Source organism: Colobus angolensis, unplaced genomic scaffold (assembly GCF_000951035.1).
Source record: "Colobus angolensis palliatus isolate OR3802 unplaced genomic scaffold, Cang.pa_1.0 Scaffold11, whole genome shotgun sequence".
NCBI lineage: Eukaryota > Metazoa > Chordata > Mammalia > Primates > Cercopithecidae > Colobus > Colobus angolensis.
The window spans coordinates 2,292,001-2,314,127 of NW_012112030.1; the positions used below are offsets into that span (position 1 = coordinate 2,292,001).

At 52.7% G+C, this 22,127-nt stretch overlaps 2 protein-coding genes across 9 annotated transcripts in view; both read left to right on the forward strand.

Annotated features, from left to right (window-relative positions):
• Positions 1-14,579, forward strand: part of CD4 (CD4 molecule) — a 33,353-nt gene extending 18,774 nt beyond the window's left edge. For 2 of the 7 annotated variants that reach the window (XM_011952101.1, XM_011952099.1), the window contains 7 exons: positions 7,637-7,795; positions 8,253-8,486; positions 9,551-9,898; positions 10,941-11,141; positions 12,165-12,286; positions 12,588-12,655; positions 13,049-14,579. In XM_011952101.1, coding sequence (XP_011807491.1) covers positions 7,702-7,795; positions 8,253-8,486; positions 9,551-9,898; positions 10,941-11,141; positions 12,165-12,286; positions 12,588-12,655; positions 13,049-13,079 — 1,098 coding nt within the window. In that variant the 5' untranslated portion in view covers positions 7,637-7,701 and the 3' untranslated portion in view covers positions 13,080-14,579. Of the gene's footprint in view, positions 1-7,551; positions 7,959-8,252; positions 8,487-9,224; positions 9,899-10,940; positions 11,142-12,164; positions 12,287-12,587; positions 12,656-13,048 lie in introns of those variants that run through there. The other 5 variants (XM_011952117.1, XM_011952107.1, XM_011952121.1 and 2 more) reach the window with 5 other exon arrangements.
• Positions 14,580-15,296: 717 nt separating this feature from the next.
• On the forward strand, positions 15,297-21,167 carry GPR162 (G protein-coupled receptor 162). 2 transcript variants are annotated; one of them, XM_011952202.1, is made up of 5 exons: positions 15,297-15,660; positions 17,223-18,520; positions 19,239-19,428; positions 19,956-20,113; positions 20,394-21,167. In XM_011952202.1, exons 2-5 carry the CDS (start codon positions 17,654-17,656, stop codon positions 20,946-20,948), a joined length of 1,770 nt encoding a protein of 589 aa, XP_011807592.1. In that variant the 5' UTR covers positions 15,297-15,660; positions 17,223-17,653; the 3' UTR covers positions 20,949-21,167. The 2 variants fall into 2 exon arrangements, with proteins under 2 accessions (XP_011807592.1, XP_011807598.1); XM_011952208.1 differs by having other exon boundaries at positions 17,223-17,518.
• The last annotated feature ends 960 nt before the right edge of the window (positions 21,168-22,127 follow it).

Here is a 22,127-nt window from a genome sequence, read left to right on the forward strand (position 1 = left end):
GGAGTGCACTTGTATTCCCAGTGACACAGGAGGCTGAGGTGGGAGGATCACTGAGCCAGGGAGGCAGAGGTTGCAGTGAGCCAAGATGTTGCCTGGTTGCCTGGGCAACAGAGTGAGACCCAATCTCAAAAAAGAAGAAGAAGAAAAGACCGTTTACAGAATATAAGAAAATATATCCATAATCCGCATACTCAGCAAAGGACTGGTATCCAGAATATGATAAACAACTCTCAAAACTCAAAACCAAAAAAACAGTTCAATTAGAAAACAGGCCCAAAAGGACGTACAGTTGGCAAATAAGCACATGAAAAGTTGTTCAACATCATTAATCGTTAGGGATATGCACATTAAAACCACAATAGGCTATCACTAAACCTATCAGAATGGCTAAAATTAAAAATTGGAACACCACCAAATGCTGATGAGGATGTGTAGAAACGGGGTCATTCTTCCGATAGTGGTGGGAGCCTAAAATGGCATAGCCACTCTGGAAAACAGTTTGATAGTTTCTTATAAAATAAAACATGCAACAGCCCAGCAATTGCACTCCTAGGCATTTATCCCAGAGCAATGAAGACTTAGGCTCACACAAAAAGCTGTACGCAAATGTTTATAGTAGCTTTATTCACGGTAGCCAACAAGTAGAAACAATCTAGATGTCCTTTAACTGGGGAATGATTATATCCATACCACGAAATACTTTTCAGCAATAAAAAGGATGAATTATAGTACACACCACAACCTGGATGAATCTCCAGGGACTTATGCTGAGTGAAAAAAAGCCAATCTCAAAAGGTAATATGCTGTATTAATCCATTTATATAACATTCTTAAAATAACTAATTATAGAAATGGAGAACAGATGAGTGATTGCCAGGGTTTAAGGGGCTCAGGGATGGGGAGGGGAAGGGGATGGCTACAAAAAGCAACAACCTTTATGGAGCTGGAAATGTTCTGTATCCTGATCGTGTCGATGTGAGCATCCTGGTTGTGATATAGTACTACAGTTTTGCAAGATATTACCATTAGGGTAAACTGGATAGAGGGTACATAGGATTTATCTTTATTACTTCTTACAACTGCAAGTGAATCTACATTTATCTCAAAACAATAAGTTTAATTTAATGCCAGGTGTGATGGCTCACATCTGTAATCTCAGCACTTTGGGAGGCTGAGACGGGTGGATGGCTTGAGGCCAGGAGTTCGAGACCAGCCTGGCCAACATGGCGAACTCGGTCTCTACTAAAAATACAAAAATTAGCTGGGCGTGGTGGCGCATGCCTGTAGTCCCAGCTACTCGGGAGGCTGAGGCAGGAGAATTGCTTGAACCCAGGAGGTGGAGGTTGCAGTGAGCCGAGATCACACCACTACAGCGTACCTTGGGCGATAGAGTAAGGCTCTTTCTCAAAAAAAAAAAAAAAAAAAGAAAGAAAGAAAGCAGGTAGGGCCAGGAAAGTGTTGAGTCTGTATAATTTTTGTAGTTCAAATGACTACCCTAAAAAGTGAAGATTGGCCAGGCGCAGTGGCTCACGCCTGTAATCCCAACACTTTGGGAGGCCAAGGCGGGCAGATCACAAGGTCAGGAGATCGAGACCACTCTGGCTAACATGGTGAAAGCCCGTCTCTACTAAAAATACAAAAAATTAGCTGGGCTTGGTGGCAGGCACTTGTAGTCGCAGCTACTTGGGAGGCTGAGTCAAGAGAATCACTTGAACCCAGGAGATGAAGTTTGCAGTGAGCCGAGATCACACTCCAGCCTGGGTGACAGAGTGAGATTCTGTCTCAAAAAAAAAAAAAAAAAAAAACCAAAAGTGAAGATTATCTTTTTTGAAAAAATTTTCTTCTTTTTAAAAAGCTGAGAGCTTACTTCTCTAAATAAAGATTATCTTAAAACAACTTAGAAATGTATATTATTAGTATTTTCTATTTCGTTATAAGTTATTTGTAAATATTGGTTTTGGTGCTAACCTAGGATTCCATCAAATTAATTGTCCTCTAATATATAGCCATTATCATTTTGTCAAACATTGTGTCTTATTAACAATGCTATAAGTATTATTTTTGTACCTAAATTGTGGTTTGCATTTTAAAATTATTGTTTTAAAGATAAAGTTCCAGAAATGAAATTAAGGATATGAACTTTTTGAGCACACCTTGTCAGCACTGAGTTGTATTATTTAAAACTTTCTGGGAGGCAATTTTATAATTGAAAAATATATCATTGTTTTAATTTGCATTTCTTTCACTGCCTATGAGATTAAAACGATGCGCTACTTTCTAAAAATTCTTAAGTCTTTTCTGTTGATGCTTTTGTTCTGTTTCCATGGATCTCATCTTCCTTCAGAACAGTTCCCCTTCCCACCTTCCTGATTTCCAACAATAACAGTATCACCCCCAGTTTCTGAAACACAGAGTCATGTTTTTTGTTTTGTTTTGTTTTGAGATGGAGTTTCACTCTTGCTGTCCAGGCTGGAGTGCAATGGCGCGATTAGCTAGGATTACAGGCATGCGCCACCACACCCGGCTAATTTTCGTATTTTTAATAGAGACAGGGTTTCTCCATGTTGAGGCTGGTCTCGAACTCCTGACCTCAGGTGATCCGCCTGCCTCAGCCTTCCAAAGTGCTAGGATTATAGGCGCGAGCCACCGCACCCAGCCACAGAGTCATGTTTTTTTCTCTACTTCAATCCCTGTTTCCCATGATCATCAACTATGACCATTCCTTGCTTTGAAAGTGTTTTGGGCGGGGCATGATGGCTCCCACCTGTTGTAATCCTAGCACTTTGGGAGGCTGAGGCAGCTGGATCACTTGACCTCAGGATTTCAAGACCAGCCTGGGCAACATGGTGATACCCCACTTCTACAAAAAATACAAAAGTTAGTGGGGAGTGGTGGCACAGGCTTGTAGTCCCAGTTACTTGGGGGACTGAGGTGGGAGGATCACTTGAGCCCACGAGGTAGATGTTGCAGTGAGCCGTGATTGGACCACTGCACTCCAGCCTGGGTGACACAGTGAGACCCTGTCTCAAAAAAAAAAAAAAAAGGTTCTAATTTCATCCTCTTCTTTGTTCCCATGGGAATACCACCATCACCAGCCAAGGCCCACATACCTCCCACCTGGATTACAGTGAGCTTCCGGGTAATGGATTACAGTGAGCTTCTGGGTAATTTGGTCTGCTACTAGTCTCACCTACTCACCTACTTGGATTTCCCTTCCTCCTGCTGCAGCATTGCCTTTCAAAGTCATGCTTTGCACATGCCACGTCCTAGCTCATTAGAGTAAGCCTAGAAGCCTCTGCAGGACCTTTACCACCTCGGGGCCACTGCTCACAGTTTCCCAGCGGAAACCTCTGCACCCAGGAGGTTTCCCCACAGTTTGCCTGTGCTGTCTCTCTGGAGCTTCCCCCTTCCTGTAATGTCCTTGCTGTTCCCCATCTCCTCTAGTCTATTGCCTATACCTTTTTTTTTTTCCTTTTTTTGAGACAGAGTCTCTTTCTCATCCAGGCTGGTGTGCAGTGGCGCGACCTTGGCTCTCCACAACCTTCGTCTCCCAGGTTCAAGGGATTCTCCTGCCTCAGCCTCCCGAGTAACTGGAATTACAGGCGTGCATCACCATTCCTGGCTAATTTTTCTATTTTTAGTAAAGACTGGGTTTCACCATGGTGGCCTGGCTGGTCTTGAACTCCTGACCTCAGGTGATCCGCCTGCCTCGGCCTCCCAAAGTGCTGGGATTACAGGCGTGAGCCACGGCACCTGGCCACAGGTCTATACCTCTTTTAAGTCTTCATTCCATACTGGTTATCCCATGAATTTGTCCCAGACTCACTCATATGCTTAGACCTTTCATATTATCTTGCTGTAACTTTTTCAAACTATGGGACAGCATGGACAAGCAGGCCATGGTTTTCTTTTTAAAAGAAGCAAGGAGGCAGAGTTATTTTAGGAGGAGGCTTATACATTTCATTTTGAACCAATTGCATTTGGGGTGATGGCAGGATATTAACATAAACTTATTACTTGGACCATTGGAAATGTGTGCCTAGAATTGAGGAGAGAGGTCAGGGCTGGCAGTAACAACCTGGCCACCATCTGCAGAGCTGACTGGGGATGCGGTGGAATTGAGAATGTCTGTAGAAATGAGGAAGAGGACCAAAGACAGTCTGGGACAACACCTAAATGTAGATGTAAGAGCAGGAGTTCAAGATGAAGAAAAACGAATCATTCTTAGAAATGGAGGAGAGGAGCAAAAGAGGCGGAGCAAAGTGGGGCAGAATCAGAGTAGGCCACGCTTCTAAGAAGTTCGGTAAAGGAATTGTGAAAGGAATGTAGTTGAATTTCAGGGTAAGCTGGGGAATTAAAGCAGTGTGTAGATCCAGGGAAACAGCAAGTAGGGCAGGAACCACTGAAGGAACAAATAAAGGGAGAGATTGGGTCCGGGTTGTCTTGAGCAGGGACATCTGAAAAAAAAAAAGAGTGAAACTGAAGGTGTGGGGTGGATTGGGTGCCTGCCGTGCCCCGGGGAAGCTTGGGGCAACTCTGTGCAGAGGCTGTGAGGTTGTCTGGAAGAGGCTCCTGGACAGTGAGAGCTGAGCAGCGGGGAAGAGGATTGTGCGATCTGGAAGAGGGGAGAAAGGAGAGTGAGTGGCTGAATGAGTATCCAGGCTCCCACACCAAGGCAGAAAGAGGGAGAGGGCCTAGGCATCTCAGGGAGGCAGAGGCAGTACCAAGCAGGGTGAGAGGTTTTAGTCTTAGCCATCTTTGCCCCATTCCTCCAAATATACATTCTAAGTAGAAACAAAGCAAAACAGAACTGTTTGCTATGTGAATTTAGATTCTAAAGCCCTGTTCTATAGAGATTCTGGAGCTGCCACTGCACCCAGAAAATGGACAGCTAAAAAGAAAACTTCCCTTGGTGATGGGTATTAGATTTTACAAGAAGAGGCCAAAGGAGACACATACTTATGCCAGAAGAACTTTCCAGAGATAGCATTGCATAGTGAAACAGCCTGAATTATTTTTATTTTTTAAAACATTTTTTATTTTTATTTTTTTCTGGGATAGAGTCTCACTCTGTCACCCAGGCTGGAGTGCAGTGGCGTGATCTCGGCTAACTGCAATCTCTGCTTCCCGGGTTCAAGCAGCTCTCCTGCCTCAGCCTCCCAAGTAGCTGGGATTACAGGCATGCATCACTATGCACCAGCTAATTTTTTTTTTTCTTCTAGTTTTAGTAGAGATGGGGTTTCACCATGTTGGCCAGGCTGGTCTTGAACTCCTCACCGCAAGTGATCCACCACCTTGGCCCCCCAAAGTGCTGGGATTTCAGGCGTGAGCCACTGCACCTGACCAAAAATTTCTTTTATTTAAGATGAGGCCTCACTCTGTTGCCCAGGCTGGAGTGCAGTGTCACAATTATAGCTCACTGTGACTTTGAACTCCTGGGCTCAAGCGATCCTCCTGCCTCAGCCTCTCAAGTAGCTGGGATTGCAGGTACCCACACCCAGCTAATTCTTTTAAAATAATTGTTTTTAGAGATGAGGGTCTCTATTTGCTGCCCAGGTTGGTCCCAAACTCCTGACAGGCTGCATTTTAATCCTAGCTCCACCACTTAGGGGAGTCAAAATTCAAAAGGCAGAAAAAGGCATATAGGCTGGGCGCAGTGGCTTACACCTGCAATCCCAGCAGTTTGGGAGGCTGAGGTGGGTGGGTTGCTTGAGGTCAGGAGTTCAAGACCAGCCTGGGCAACATGGGAAAACTTGTCTCTACTAAAAATACAAAAATTAGCCAGATGTGGTGGTGCACACCTGTAATCTCAGCTACTCTGAAGGTTGAGGCAGGAGAATCCCTTGAACTCAGGAGGCAGAGGTTACAGTGAGCAGAGATCCAACACTCAACTCCATAAAACCAAAAAGACAAACAAACAAAAAGAAAGCAGGCTGGGTACGGTGGCTCACGCCTGTAATCCCAGCACTTTGGGAGGCCAAGGTGAGCAGATCACCTGAGGTCGGGCATTCGAGACCAGCCTGACCAACAAGGAGAAACTCTGTCTCTACTAAAAATACAAAATTAGCTGGGCTTGGTCGCACATGCCTGTAATCCCAGCTACTCGGGAGACAGAGGCAGGAGAAGTGCTTGAACCTGAGAGGCGAAGGTTGCGGTGAGCCAAGATGGTGTCATTGCACTCCAGCTTGGGCAACAAGAGCGAAACTCCATCTCAAAAAAAAAAAAAAAGCAAAGTTAAAGTTCATATAGTGAAAAGCTCTCTTCCTACACATGAATATTCACTTCCTCTTCCTAGAGGCAACCAAGGTTATCTGTGTGTGTATGTGTGTGTGTTTTGAGACAGTCTCACTCTGTCACCCAGGCTGGAGTGCATTGGTTCGATCTCACCGCAAACTCTGCCTCCCAGTCTCAAGCGATTCTTGTGCCTCAGCCTCCCAGTTTTTTTTCTTTTTTCTTTTTTAAACAGGGTCTCATTCTGTCACCCAGGGTGGAGTGCAGTGGCATGGTCATAGCTCACTGCAGCCTCGACCTCCCGGGTCAGGTGATCCTCCCACCTCAGCCTCCGGTGTAGCTGGGGCTACTGGTATGCACCACCACACCCAGTTAATTTTTCTTAGTCTCGTTCTGTCACCCAGACTGGAGTGCAGTGGTGCCATCTCATTTGTTTCACAGCAACCTTTGACTTCTGGGCTCAAGTGATTCTCCCACCTCAGCCTCCTAAGGCGGCTAATTAAAAAAAAAATTTTTTTTTTTTTTAGAGATGGGGTTTCACCATGTTGCCCAGGCGGATCTCGAACTCCTGGGCTCAAACAGTCCTTCCACCTCGATCTTTCAAAGAGCTGGGATGAGAGATTTCCACCATGCCTGGCCTCATTTTCTTTCTTTTTAAATTTTTTTTTTTAAGACATTGTAACTCTTTTTAATGGCCTCATTTTGTTATGTTTAATTTGAGAAATATTCTTTTCATATACAAAGAATATATTTTCTCCCCCTTTAAAAACAAATAGTAGACTGTTTAATACCTTGCTTTATTCAGTTAGTGATGTTTCTTAGATACGGTTCCAAATCAGTATACAAAGCACTTCCTCATTCCTGTCTTCTGGCTACATAGCAATCCACTGAATGGGTGAGCTATGATCTATTTAACCTATTCTTTATTGATGGACATTTCGTTTTGTATATACATTTGTAATTCTGATATGTATTACAAATCACTCTCCAAAGAAATTGTACTGGTTTATTCTCCTACAATGTGTGAGAGTGCGGTAATTACTTAATCTCAATGTGTGAGTCTCAGTTTCTCTATCTGTAAAATAAGCAAAACAGTGTTGACAATATCTATTTCTTGGAATTATTGTGGAGATTACTGAGATGATGCATGTAAAGTATTTGGCATGTAGGAGTTGGTGCTCTCCAAATAAGGATATGATTTTATTTGTATTTGTGAGCCACTGTCCCAGCCAGGTAAATGGATATGATGAGACCTCCTTACCAGACTGGGTTTCTCTGATTAGAATGAGGAGCAGATGTTGCAAGAAATTAGCAATTGAGATCAGAAGAGCTGTGGGCATTCTCTTGCCAGAGGTGCCATGTCTCCAAGGTACCTCAGCCTCTCCCATATGTCTTCTGCTCCCAGGTCCATCTAAGCTGAGCGATCGCGCTGACTCAAGAAAAAGCCTTTGGGACCAAGGATGCTTTTCCATGATCATCAAGAATCTTAAGATAGAAGACTCAGACACTTACATCTGTGAAGTGGAGGACAAGAAGGAGGAGGTGGAATTGCTGGTGTTCGGATGTGAGTGGGGCAGGTGGGGATGAGGATACCTCCCGCCTGGTTCTCTTCCCCACTACTCCCACCCCTGCACCAAATCCAGCCTGAGCTGGTGATACCGCAGCAGCCCCAAGAGGACCAGGCTGTCAAACTGGCCTCCGAATCTCTTCAAACCCCTCTTGATTAGGTGGGGGATGGTGGTGGGCGGAGGAGGGAAGAGGCCTTGGGAAAAGGAAAGAAAAGGGAAGGAAGCAAGGGAAGGAGAGAGAGAGACTGGGGAAGAGAGGATGGGGGGGAGGACGAAAGAAGAGAGAGAGGAGGGGAGAGGGAAACCCTGTCTTGGCTGGGGGTGGGCAGCTGGGTGCTGGGAGGAAGGAGATGTTGGGATGGAGATAATGGAGAGATGTTCTTGGTTTCCTGTCCTCTGCCCTTCTCCTTGGGGATGGTATGTGTGTGACACAGCCGGCCTTTCCCTCCACAGTGACTGCCAGCTCTGACACCCACCTGCTTCAGGGGCAAAGCCTGACCCTGACCTTGGAGAGCCCCCCTGGTACTAGCCCCTCAGTGCAATGTAGGAGTCCAAGGGGTAAAAACATACAGGGGGGGAAGACCCTCTCTGTGCCTCAGCTGGAGCGCCAGGATAGTGGCACCTGGACATGCACCATCTCGCAGGACCAGAAGAGGGTAGAGTTCAAAATAGACATCGTGGTGCTAGGTAAGGGAGGCCCCTCTCCCCTCAGTCTCCTCCCTGCCCCGGAGGCTGACAGCCCCTCCCTCTGCTCTCACTTCCCTGCTTCTGGGTCTGGTGCTGGGAGATCAGGAGTGGAGAAGGCTAGGTCCCCTAGAGCTGAGGCCATTCTTGAAGGACTCACTGGGGCCCTCATCCTCAGGGGGCTGATTGACAGCCACCCCTCAGTGTGGTGGACATGGAGAAAGGAAGGGCTGGGGAAGGTAAGGATGCTAGAGGCCCGAGTCTCCTTTGGAGGCCCCAAAGGATGAATGTCAGGGCATTTACTTTCTTTGTTGCCTCAGCTCCCCACCCCTACCAAGTTGGCAAGTCCACTTACTCACGGACACTAACACCAGCAAGCCGACCCTGATGATGTTCTATGTTGTACCTCTGGACCCCTGAGTCAGGTCACTGTGGAGAGACCGAGGTCCTACCCCAGATCCTGTCCCCTGGGTGCTTATGGGACATAAGGTAGTGTAGCGTGCCAGTTTCGTGCATGGACCCTGATTGAAATCCTGGTTCTGCCACAACCATGTGACCTTAGGTGAGTTACTGAAGCTCTCTGCACCTTGGTTTCAGCCTCTGTGAAATGGGGGTGATGTTAACTGCCATAGTGCCTACCTTGTATTAAGTTGAGGACTGATACACGTAAGGCACTAAAAATGGTGCCTGGCACAGAGTAAGCCCTAGTTAAAGTTAAGTGTTCGCTCTTATTTTGTGAAGGGTGATGAGTTATGCCTCTAAGGAGTGGAGGCCAAATGGCTTCTGTGGTCCAGGAATCCTGAGGACAGCAAGGATCCCTTGTGGCTGGGCTGTTCTGTGATGGCTTCTGGGAGGAGAGAGGTGGTCTGCTGTAGGAAAATGCTGGGTGGAAGAGGGGAGAGAAGGCTGGAGAGGTAGGAAGGAACTGAAGTATCTGAAATGACAAGGTGGGTGTCTGGACTCATCGGGTCCCCTTCCATCTCCCTGCTGCCCCCGCATGCCGACCCCACTCGTGCACCCTCATCTTCCTATCTCCTCACTCAGGGTCTCTCCCTTCCCACCTCCAGCTTTCCAGAAGGTCTCCAGCACAGTCTATAAGAAAGAGGGGGAACAGGTGGAGTTCTCCTTCCCACTCACCTTTACAGTTGAAAAGCTGACGGGCAGTGGCGAGCTGCGGTGGCGGGCGGAGAAGGCTTCCTCCTCTAAGTCTTGGATTACCTTCGACCTGAAGAACAAGGAAGTGTCTGTAAAACGGGTTACCCAGGACCCCAAGCTCCAGATGGGCAAGAACCTGCCGCTCTACCTCACCCTGCCCCAGGCCTTGCCTCAGTATGCTGGCTCTGGAAACCTCACGCTGGCCCTTGAAGCGAAAACAGGAAAGTTGCATCAGGAAGTGAACCTCGTCGTGATGAGAGGTGAGGGGCCAGGCCAGGGAGGGGCAGGCAGGGGAAGGAGGTGGAGGGGCCTGGCCCAGGGCTCCCTCTGAGGCAAGCCAGGCCCCAAGAGGGGATGCCTAGGCCCTGGTTACCTGGATGAAGTAAGGGAGGGCCCTTTGGGTTTGGAGCTGGTTTTGAACTGAGACATCCATGAGCCAGCCTGGGGCTGGCTTCGCTGAAGATCCCCAAACCACTTGGGCTAAGAACCGGGGTTCCCGTTCTGCCTGTGACCAACCCTTTGTGACCCTGACTAAGCCCCCTCCCACTTCAGGCCTGCTTCCTGACCTGTCTAATAAAGATAATGAAATCTGCTCTCTGTATGATAGTAATGATGATAATGTCAAGCTCCAAATTGAGTTTCTGGCTTCCTTATCTCCTTATCATCATAACAGCTCCACAAATAATAATGGCTAACACTTTTTTTTTTTTTTTTTTTTTTTGAGACAGAGTCTCCCTCTGTCGCCCGGGCTGGAGTGCAGTGGCCGGATCTCAGCTCACTGCAAGCTCCGCCTCCCGGGTTCACGCCGTTCTCCTGCCTCAGCCTCCCAAGTGGCTGGGATTACAGGCGCCCGCCACCTCGCCCGGCTAGTTTTTTTGTATTTTTTAGTAGAGACGGGGTTTCACCGTGTTCGCCAGGATGGTCTCGATCTCCTGACCTCGTGATCCGCCCGTCTCGGCCTCCCAAAGTGCTGGGATTACAGGCTTGAGCCACTGCGCCCGGCCAATGGCTAACACTTAATGCTCAGCACGGGCCGGACCCCATCCAGACACTACATGTATGTCTGCCTTTCCTACTGTCCGGGCGCAGGTTGTTACGTCCCTTGCCCAGAGGCACTCAGCTGCTTAGCAGTGGAGCTGGGATTCCAGCCCGATACCACTGGATCCCAAACGCTGTTTTTCCTCATACGACTGCATGAAAATCTGCTCTAAAAGGCTAAAAGAAGGCCGCCCATATAGAGTATCATTTTAATTGTTCTACTGAATCTCAGGCTTTCAATCTCAGCCTCTCATTCCTCTGCAGCCACTCAGCTCCAGGAAAATTTGACCTGTGAGGTGTGGGGACCCACCTCCCCTAAGCTGACGCTGAGCTTGAAACTGGAGAACAAGGAGGCAACGGTCTCGAAGCAGGCGAAGGCGGTGTGGGTGCTGAACCCTGAGGCGGGGATATGGCAGTGTCTGCTGAGTGACTCGGAGCAGGTCCTGCTAGAATCCAACATCAAGGGTGAGGACCCAGGTTCCATGACCTCTGCCTCCTGCGCTACGGGACCTTCCTGTGGTTGGCAGAGACCACCCCGAGTCCCAGCCTCCCAATGCCTGAGTTGGGGGTTATGGGGATAGTGTCCTGGAGGCATAGAAGTGATGAGGTGAGGTGGGTTGTGGTCCTGGGCTCTAGCCTGCCAACTGTAGTTCTACAAGTTCCGACTCCCTCAGGTCTAGGGAGGGATGGGGAATGGGGTCCACCTGACCAAAAGCCCTCCTCCCTGGCTTCTGGCTTTTCTCCAAATCCAGACACACATACACACGCACTCACACAAACTCTCACACACCCATACACACATCACTCACTCGCACACACTCATACACACGCTACACACATCCACACTCTCACACCTACACACTCACGCCCATCTACTCACATACATGGACTCACACACATACTCTCACACACTCATACACTCACACACACACACGTACTCAAACTCATACACACTCACACACATGCACACACTCACATGCACACACGCACACATGCACACACACTCTTACACATTCACACACATACTCTCACCCACGCACTCACATCCACACACACTCTCATACACGCACACTCACACTCTCATACACTCACACACATTCATATGCACACGTGCACACACACACGCATGCACACATTCACACACATGCACTCACATGCACGCATTCACACACACACATCCTCACACACATGCACGCATGCACACACACGCATACACACACGTACACACATGCACGCACACATTCACACACATGCACGCACACATTCACACACACGCACTCACACACAGAGTCCAGGGTCTAGACCACTGCTTCTACCTCTGCAGAGTGCCCTGTGGTCTCTAAAACATAAGAATCCCCAAGCACTCTGCCCCTCTCTCCCAACCCCAGGATCAAACCAGGGACTGGCCAGGCGGGGTTGCAGGTCAGTCCTCAGTCTGCTGGCCTGTGGAGGAGGGTGGTGCATTGAGCACATTTCTCTCCCTTGCAGTTCTGCCCACATGGCCCACCCCGGTGCAGCCAATGGCCCTGATTGTGCTGGGGGGCGTCGCGGGCCTCCTGCTTTTCACTGGGCTGGGCATCTTCTTCTGTGTCAGGTGCCGGCACCGAAGGGTGAGTGACCCCACACCTGGTCCCCACAGGGCCCTCAAACCCCTGAGTCCCATACCAGGAGATCCCGTATATGGGACCTGCTTTTGGCCAGCTCCCTCTGCCCACACCTAAGTTCCCTTGCTGCCCTGACCCAGATGCCACTCAAGGGAGAGACAGAAAGGAGCAGAGTTAATTCCAGGATAGATGGCCTGAGCTATGTAACTGCTTCTCCTCTCCCAGCTTCCCCCAATCCCCCTGCCAAGGGGCACCTCCCTTCTGGAGGCCTGGGACCCTCATGACTCCCTTACTTGTCCCTGGACAGCGTCAAGCAGAGCGGATGTCTCAGATCAAGAGACTCCTCAGTGAGAAGAAGACCTGCCAGTGCCCTCAGTAAGGATCTGGGAGGAGGGGCTGGGAGAGGGGAAAAGGGTGGGGAGAGGGAGTGAGAGAGGAGGGGGAGGAAAGGGGGACAAAGCGGGCAGGAAGGGAGGATGGACAGGAGGAAGGAGTTGAGGAGGGAGAGTCGGGGGAGTGGAGGCGAGGAGATTGGGGCTAAAGGGGTGTGGTGGAGACGACAGAGGGGTGGGAAAAGATGGCCAGGAGCTAGAAGGAGGCAGAAGTGGGAAAGTGGAGCTGAAGGAGCAGCAGGCCAGGGCATTTCTGGACTAGTTCTGCAGCTGTGGCCCAGAGGCTAGCACTGCACTGGAAAACCCATGGAGGTGCTAGAACATAAAGGGGTTGCAGCGGGGACAGACCTGCTCCCCTTCTTCTCTGTTCCTGCAGCCGGTTTCAGAAGACATGTAGCCCCATTTGAGGCACGAGGCCAGGGAGATCCCAACTGCAGCCTCCCCAGGTGTCTGCCCCGCGTTTCCCGTTGGGCTCATGGCCTGCGGACCAGATGAATGTAGCAGCTCCTAGGCCTCTGGCCTGTTCGCCTCCTCTACGATTTGCCATTGTTTCTCCTGGGTTAGGCCCCAGCCTCATCGGTTGAGTGTTGCTCTCTATTTTCCAGAGGCTTAATCACACCATTCTCCCCACCGTATCCTTTTCCTTCGAACCCTAGCCCTTCTCTCATGATTTCTCTCTGACCTTCTCCCAGACTGCTCATGTGGATCCCAGGGGAGTGTCCAGGGCCAGCCCTGGCTGGCATGGAGGGTGAGGCTGGGTGTCCAGAAGCATGGAACATGGGACTGTTATTTCACAGGACAGGACCCTGGGACCACAGAGGGCAGGAACTTGCACAAAATCACACAGCCAAGCCAGTCAAGGACAGATGCAGATCCAGAGGTTTCTGGCAGCCAGCACCTCCTGCCCCAAGCTGCCTGCTTCTCACCCTATGTGAGTGGGGCCACAGACTCACGTCCTGACCTTGCACAGACAGCCCCACTGGACACAGCCCCATGTACACAGCCACAAGGGATGCTTCACATCCTCTGTCTGTTTGAGACTTACAAAAATCCTACAAGGCTGGCAGTGACAGAACTAAGACGATCATCTCCAGTTTACAGACCAGAATCAGAGCTCAGAAAAGCTAGATGATTGATCACCCGAGGTCATACAGCTAGCAAGTGCTGGAGTCGGGACTAACCCGGGTCCCTTGTCCCAAGTTCCACTGCTGCCTCTTGAATGCAGGGACAAATGCCACACGGCTGTCACCAGTGGCTAGCGGTGGGTTCTCAGTGTGTACTTTTGGGTTTGCAGGAGCACAGCACCCATGGGAAGGGCCCATCTTAGAGAATTTATGAGCAGGGACGAAGGCCTCCCTGTCTAAAATCCCTTCTTCATCTCCCGTTGGTGGCAGAATCTGTTACCAGAGGACAAAGCCTTTGGCTCTCCTAATCAGAGTGCAGGCTGGGAGCGCAGGCCCTGTGGGAGACAATGCGCAGTGACCAGCCACTCACCCTGTGCAGAACCTCCTGGAAGCGAGCTTTGCTGGGCGAAGGGATAGCTAGCCTGAGAGGGAACCCTCTAAGGGACCTCAAAGGTGATTGTGCCAGGCTCTGCGCCTGCCCCACACCCTCCCTTACCCTCCTCCAGGCCATTCAGGACACAGGGAAATCAGGGTTACAAATCATCTTCTTGATCCATTTCTCTCAGGATCCCCTCTATTCCTACCCTTCCTCACCACTTCCCTCAGTCCCAACTCCTTTTTCCTCTGTCCTTCTCCTCCTATCTTTAAAGCCTGCCTCTTCCAGGAAGACCACCCTATTGCTGCTGGGGCTCCCCATCTGCTTACTTTGCATTTGTGCCCACTCTCCACCCCTGCTCCCCTGAGCTGAAAGAAAAATACAATAAACTTACTAAAAGAAGATGCTCTTTGTGTGTGTGTGTGAGAGAGAGAGACAGAGAAAGAGAGAGAGAGACCCCTTCTCTGGGGGCCAGGAATCTTCTGGTCTTTGGGGTTGGACGCAGAGGAGAGGTTGCCTGGCGTGCCCCAGGAAGGAGATGAAGTTTCCCTGGAGAGGGAAAAATTCTGTGGAGGCTGGCTATCCACCTCCACAACCCACAGGGCTCTGTGTGGGCCTGTGTGTGTGTGAGGCTGAGACTCTGTAATTACACGTGTGTGATATACCGTGGGGGAGCGACTCAGGGTTGCGTGAGCTCTCCTGGTGTATGTGTGTGGCAGAGAAAAAGGACTATGAGAAACTGTAACATGTGTGTGCAAATTGTATCCCCAACATGTGTGTTTGTGTTCCAGGAGGAGGAAGCAGTGTGTGTGTGTCTGTGTGCATGCATGCGCCCACATCCTTTGAGCTTGTGCACACCCACCCTCAACTCCACAAGCAGCCCCAGCTTGCACCACAAGCCCCCTCGCTCCCAAACTCAGGGCCCAGCCCTCACACAGACATACACAGTGACACACGCTTCCTCCTCCCTGAACAGCTAGCTCCTCAGTCCCCAACAACACCAGCTGCCTCTTGGAGCTTGTGTTCATGTTGAAAAACGGGAAGGGGTGGGGGCAGGACATGAACCATTTCACCAATGATGCCGGTTCCCAGCCATCCTCCTCACCCGCCTCCCTCTCGGCGCCTTCCTTGCCCCTCCTCCCCTAGTCACCACCGTCCAGTTCCCCACCCTACACTCGTCTCCCGCCCCCCCACCCCACAGAGCTGTCCTGCAGTCCCCCTCGCCTGGGCTCACTGGCAGGATGACCATGGGAGAAGGGGTCCTGGACAGTGAGAGGGGCAGAGACTGAGTGAGCCGCAGGCTGAGCCCGCCGCAGGCTGAGCCCGGGAGGCCGGGACTGAGGGGGAGGAGGGAGGCCCGGGGGAAGGGAGGGAGGGAGAAAGGGAAGGAGGGAGGAGGGCGGGTGAGCTGGAGCCGGCAGGCAGCGGGAGCCTGAGAGAGCCGCGTCGGGAGTGCGGTCTCCATGGCAGTGCTGGGCGCAGCCAGAGGTAAGACGACCCCTGCCCCATCCCCCGTGTTGCCTCCCTTTCCCCCCCAAGCTGCCTCCTCTCCCCTAGGCCACCCCTCCTCCCAGCCACCTGCTGTTTCTGCCCTGGAGAACCTGGAGGGGGACAGGAGGGAGAAGCCGCCTGACCTTACCCCTTCACCCCAAAGGGCGAGGGACCCCGTCGGCCAGGGAACCTCCCAGATCCCCCTTCCCACCTTCCTCTGATCTCTCCCTGTCCTTCACCTCCCTCTCTCTGTCCTTCACATCTTTCCTGCCTCCTTCCCTCTCTGACTTCCTATCTCTTTCGTCCTGAGCCCACCAGCTGGGCCTGGGTAGAGGTGGGTGGGAAGGGGTCCAGGGCTGTAGGAGAGGACACTGGGGGCTGCTCGTGGCCAAGTCCCTCCACCTTCCTCTGGCTGGCCATTGCCATGGCAACTAGGGTGTACTGGGCTCCGGAGGGAAGCCAAGGGTGGGGGTGGACCAGGACCTCTTGGGGAAAGCAAGGGTCTGAGCTGCTTCCATGAGAAACAGACCCTTTCACTGCTGTGCCCCATTTTACCCCACTTACCCTAAAGCCATTATGCGCTTCCTTACAGCCTCACTCTGTTCAGGGTTTCACCCGATTCCCTTACCCCCTTCCCAGGGCTCACTGAAGCTCAGCATCACGCACTAAAACTGGGACCATCCTTCCTCCCATCAGAGGGAAACTGAGGCTCTAGGCCAGGGAGGAAGAGTCAAGGTCTCCCCGCGGGAGTCAGCACCTTATTGAACATTTGGCTTTTCTTCTCAGCCTCCTGTTCACCGCTCCCTCCCTCCCTCCCTCCCTCCTCCAGTCTCTCCTCCCTCCAAAGCCTCCTCTCCAGGGGGTTTGAGCTTTTCCTGCTATTTTCAGATACTACCACTTTGCCCCCTCTTTCTCTTCTGCTCAAACTCTCCTCCTTCTCCCTAGTTCCCCCTCTTTCCATTTCTGGATGCTTCTGATGTCAGCGGTTTCCCCGCCTTCAGGTTCCCTAGCACCCCCTTCGGTCCCAGACTCCTTTCTCCCATTTTCCCAGATCTGGGGAGCTGGAGGGGGATCATCCAGGTGATGGGAAGTAGGGGCTAAGCACCAAGACCCCCGCATCCAGGAGACCGGCAGGTAGGGGAGGAAGGCTGTAATGCCATATCCCTGTTCACTGTGAACCCTCAAGAGGAAACCAGTCATGTGTCTCCCATCAGTAGTTCTGAAGAGACATTTAGGGACTTGAAGATAGGGGTGGAGTAGTGCTGAGCAGGGGATGTTCTAAGAAGGAACCCTGGAGTTCCAGCGGGAGGAAAAAGGGCTAAAGGAGACAGGGAGGTGGGAATACCCTCTTCCCTAGAGGTCTGGAAGAGCGGGGCTCTCATCTGTGCGGGATGTTTAGCTGTCTGATTTAAGGCAAAGGAATGTTCTGCATGACCCTCAGGGCCCTAGTAATCAGTTATCCCTACAGTTTCAAGAAAGGGGGCACAGGAGCCCGGTTATAGACCAGCCTATGCCCTACCTTTGCCCTCTCCCTCCCACATCTCATCTTTCCCTTGCAGCCTGTCCAGGGGGCTGAGCCCCACCCCCAAATCCCTGGGGCATCCAGAAGATTCCTGACTGGTCAAGAAGCAGAGGAAAAAGAGACCTGGAAGTGCCAGCATGGGGACCAGAACCCCCCAGCCAGCCTCACAGTTGGGAAAGTAGCCAGCTTGCCTGTCCCATCAATTGCAGGGATGCTTAAGGAAGGCCCCGCCCAGTATGAAAGCTGAGGACTGCCTCTGCTGACCCTCAGTCTCCTCCCCTGCCCTCCACATCTGCCCTCAGCTGGGTCGATCATGCAATGCTGAGCACTGGGGTGAGCCTGGGGGCAGCCTGCCTGCTGACAGGGCGAGGATTGTGGGGATCATGGGCATGTTTGTGAGTGGGGCTCCTGGGTGAGACCTAGCCCCCACCCCCACAGAGCTCAAGGGGGTGGGGGGCTGAGGATAGGATGGCTCGGGGTGGGGCGGGGGCAGAGGAGGCCTCCCTGCGCTCCAATGCACTGTCCTGGCTGGCCTGTGGGCTCCTGGCGCTGCTGGCCAATGCCTGGATCATCCTCAGCATCTCGGCCAAGCAGCAGAAGCACAAGCCACTGGAGCTGCTGCTGTGCTTCCTAGCGGGCACACACATACTCATGGCAGCTGTGCCCCTCACCACCTTTGCTGTGGTACAGTTGCGGCGTCAGGCTTCCTCCGACTATGACTGGAACGAGAGTATCTGCAAGGTCTTCGTGTCCACCTACTACACCCTGGCCCTGGCCACCTGCTTCACAGTCGCCTCGCTCTCCTACCATCGCATGTGGATGGTGCGCTGGCCAGTCAACTACCGCCTCAGCAATGCCAAGAAGCAGGCGCTGCATGCCGTCATGGGCATCTGGATGGTCAGCTTCATCCTCTCCACACTGCCCTCCATTGGCTGGCACAACAACGGCGAGCGCTACTATGCCCGTGGCTGCCAGTTCATAGTCTCCAAGATTGGCCTCGGCTTTGGCGTTTGCTTCAGCCTCTTGCTACTTGGGGGCATTGTCATGGGGCTGGTCTGTGTGGCCATCACCTTCTACCAGACACTGTGGGCCCGGCCCAGGAGGGCTCGGCAGGCCCAGAGAGTGGGGGGCGGTGGGGGGACCAAAGCGGGTGGGCCAGGGGGCTTGGGTACCCGGCCAGCTTTTGAGGTGCCAGCCATTGTGGTGGAGGATGCCCGAGGGAAGCGGCGGTCCTCGCTGGATGGCTCGGAGTCTGCCAAGACATCCCTGCAGGTCACCAACTTGGTCAGCGCCATCGTCTTTCTCTATGACTCACTCACAGGGGTGCCCATCTTGGTGAGATCGGGGTCCTCCCCACCTGTTCTCCCCAATATCCAGGCCCCAGCATCATCACCTGACCTCCAACTTCATCAGCCATACAGCAGCTCCGTCATCTCTCCTCTAGTTCCATCATCCATCTCCCTCTCCCCTGTCCATCTCCCACTCCATTTGTGGCCCCCATCTTGATCATCTGACTTTTAGTTCCCACTACCCTGTCTACCCCAGCTCTAGCATCTGCTGCAGTTCCCACTCCTCAGCTCCATCACCATCCCTCAGTTCCACTACCTGTCCTCCAGCTCCGTCATCCATCCTGCAGCTCCACAGTTCAGCCGCAGACCTCTCATCCAGCTGCTGGGCTCCACTCTCCATTCCCTCCTTCCCTCTGGATGCCACATGGTCTCTGAGCAGTCTTGGGTGGAAACCCCACAGGGCTCACCCCACCACCCCATCTAGTCACTGTTCCTGGGTTCCTCTCTGTCTCTATGCTTCCTGGTCCACCTCTGTTCCTCTCCCTCCTGACCGCAGGGCTTTGCCTCCAGCACTCTCCCCGACCTTCCTCTGAGTCAGTTCCTTCCCTCTGTTCACTCCTTCTCCACCTCCGGCTTCACCTCTGTTGGATCACAGGGATCAGGCATTACTTCTGACGTCTTGCCCACCAGCTGCACTAGGATATGGGGTTCAGGTGGGCTCCTCAGCTCTGGCCCTGACCCAGCCCACTCCCACCCTTCTCCAGGTGGTGAGCTTCTTCTCTCTCAAGTCGGACTCGGCGCCCCCGTGGATGGTGCTGGCTGTGCTGTGGTGCTCCATGGCACAGACGCTGCTGCTGCCATCCTTCATCTGGTCCTGCGAGCGCTACCGCGCCGACGTGCGCACAGTGTGGGAGCAATGCGTGGCCATCATGTCTGAGGAGGATGGAGATGACGGTCAGAGGAGGGGCTGGGCTTTGGCTTTCCTGGACATCTATCTATTCCCTTTCCCGCTGTTCCTTCTCAGTCAGAGAATGGGCTGCCCTGGAGTGCCCCCTACTGGACAGAACCTGCACCACCCTGGGCTCCCCTTTTCCTAAGCAGGCACCCTGCTGTCCACTTACTGCTTCCTGCAGCACACAGGGCTCCCTTCACCGGGCCTAGGCTCCCCTCCAGAAGTCCACACTACCCAGCTCTGGCACTATGGGGAACCTGAGCTTCCTGAGAGAGGCCCCCAGCTATAGGGATGGCTCTTGGGGGAGGGCATGTAATTGTTCAGTAACTTCATCTATATGTATGAAGCACTCCACTCAGGATTTAGTACTGAACACAGCAAATGCTAGCTACTCTCACTGTCCTCTGGGCACATACAGGCTAATGGGAACTAAAGGGAACTAAAGGGGTCTCTGGGAGCTTATAAAGGCAGTGGGCGGGGGTGGTAGGCATTCCCTGCCTGTAACCGCTCTGCCCATTTTCTCTCCTAGATGGGGGCTGTGATGACTATGCAGAGGGCCGAGTTTGCAAAGTTCGCTTTGATGCTAATGGAGCTACAGGACCAGGGAGCCGGGACCCTGCCCAGGTGAAGCTGCTGCCTGGAAGGCACATGCTCTTCCCTCCTCTTGAGAGAGTCCACTACTTACAGGTATGGAACTGGTGCCCCTCATCACTTTTCTCCAGTGTCTGTTATGCATCCCAATCCCCTCTTCCCTAGCCCTGGCTTTCAGGGCACCATAAAGCTGGGTGAAAGAAAACTATAGCAAGAGAGGCATCCTTTCAGACCTCGTGGGGCCAGGTTTGCCCACCGGAGCAAACGTTTTGAAGAAGGTTAAGAAGGTGGCACCGTCTTCTGGAGTCCCCACGTGGTTCCTGCCTCTGCCTCTGTCCCTGCAGCACCTTCAGGTCTTACCCGCTCCTCTTCCCAGGTCCCCCTATCCCGGCGTCTGTCCCATGATGAGACCAACATCTTCTCTACCCCTCGGGAACCGGGCTCCTTCCTGCACAAGTGGTCATCCTCTGATGACATCCGGGTCCTCCCAGCCCAAAGCCGGGCCCTCGGGGGTCCTCCTGAGTACCTGGGACAAAGACACAGGTTGGAGGATGAGGCGGACGAGGAGGAGGCTGAAGGTGGTGGGGGGCTGGCCAGCCTTCGCCAATTCTTGGAGAGTGGGGTTCTGGGGTCAGGTGGGGGACCCCCACGGGGCCCTGGCTTCTTCCGAGAGGAGATCACCACCTTCATCGATGAGACACCTTTGCCTTCTCCGACTGCCTCACCAGGGCACTCTCCTCGTCGGCCCCGGCCACTGGGCCTCTCACCCCGCCGACTCTCCCTTGGGTCCCCCGAGAGCAGAGCCGTTGGACTTCCTTTGGGACTAAGTGCAGGGAGACGCTGCTCCCTGACCGGGTCTGAAGAAAGTGCAAGGGCTTGGGGAGGATCCTGGGGCCCAGGGAACCCTGTCTTTCCCCAGCTGACCCTGTGAGCCCAAGCAGGCCTGCTGAACTCAGAGGAGGAAGCCTGAGTGAGTAACACCTCATTCTGGCCCTGAGAGTAGGGCAGCTGCCTCCAGACTCGGGGGAGACGGGCGCCAGATTTGGGGCTCAGAAGGCCCTGCTCTCTCCCATCCAAGTGACCAGATGCCCTACTCACCTTCCATCACCCCTAGCAATATGTATTAAAGTCTGAAATGTTGCCATGGAAACCTCAGTGTCCAGTGTACTGCGATGGAAAGGGGCTTGGAGGGTGGAGAGGCTCACAGAGGACAGGACAGAGCAGGGGCAGCAGACAGAGGCACAGAAGGACACATGGAGAAATGATCACACGTTCCACCAGGCAGCCTGGCACAGGGAAGGCTGGGAGGAGCATATCCTGCTGGGGGAGGGCTTGAGGACACGTATGTCTTTGTTGGTTTGGGGTGTGAAGGATCTCTGTTCAGATGTGTTGAGGTGATTTTAGAGCGTGGCTCCAGTCCCAGTGCCCAACTCTCCTTCTAACCCCAAATCCATCCAGGGGCTCACTTTATGGGCAGGAAAGGGTTTGGGGCTGACGTAGTGTCCCAGGCCTGGACACCTCCTCCCTGCTGCATTTTAAAGCTCTGTCTCCAAAGAAGTGTAGGGGTGGATGACTGTGTGTGTGTGGGCGGGGTGGGGGGAGGAGCGGGGGTCGGCGTCCACAGTCCTTTTTCTGGACCCAGAAGCGTGTGTGTGCAGGGAACACTGCCCCAGTAGTCACCTCCAGACCTCAGGGGCTGAAGTCACCGCTGGTCCTCCATGGATGCCCAGGCCTGCTCCAGTTCCCGCCTTTTGCCCTCCTCCTCCCAGTTTCTCCCTCTCGTTCCACACTAGACCAGCTTTCTCCACTCAGCATTCTTCTTTCTCCATCTTTCACATGGGCCTCTCCCACCATCGGGTCTCAGCCCCATCTCTCTCTCTCGGCCTCCCTCACTCCTTCTCCCTCTCCCTCCGCCTCTCCACCTCTCCTTCCTTCCCCTCCCTCCCCCTTCCCCCCTTTCCTCTCCCTCCCTCTCGGCTCCCGCATTTCCCCTCGGCGGCCGGCGGCTCCGACATCATGCTTCGGCTCCTCCGGCCGCTGCTGTTACTGCTGCTGCTGCCTCCCCCGGGGTCCCCTGAGCCCCCCGGCCTGGCCCAGCTGTCCCCGGGAG

Coding starts and splice junctions, on each gene's coding strand:
- GPR162 (XM_011952202.1), top strand. CDS start 17,654: ATGGCTCGGGGTGGGGCGGGGGCAGAGGAGGCCTCCCTGCGCTCCAAT. Junction 19,429..19,955: donor TGAGGAGGATGGAGATGACG/GTCAGAGGAGGG, acceptor TTTCTCTCCTAG/ATGGGGGCTGTGATGACTAT. Junction 20,114..20,393: donor AGAGAGTCCACTACTTACAG/GTATGGAACTGG, acceptor TCCTCTTCCCAG/GTCCCCCTATCCCGGCGTCT.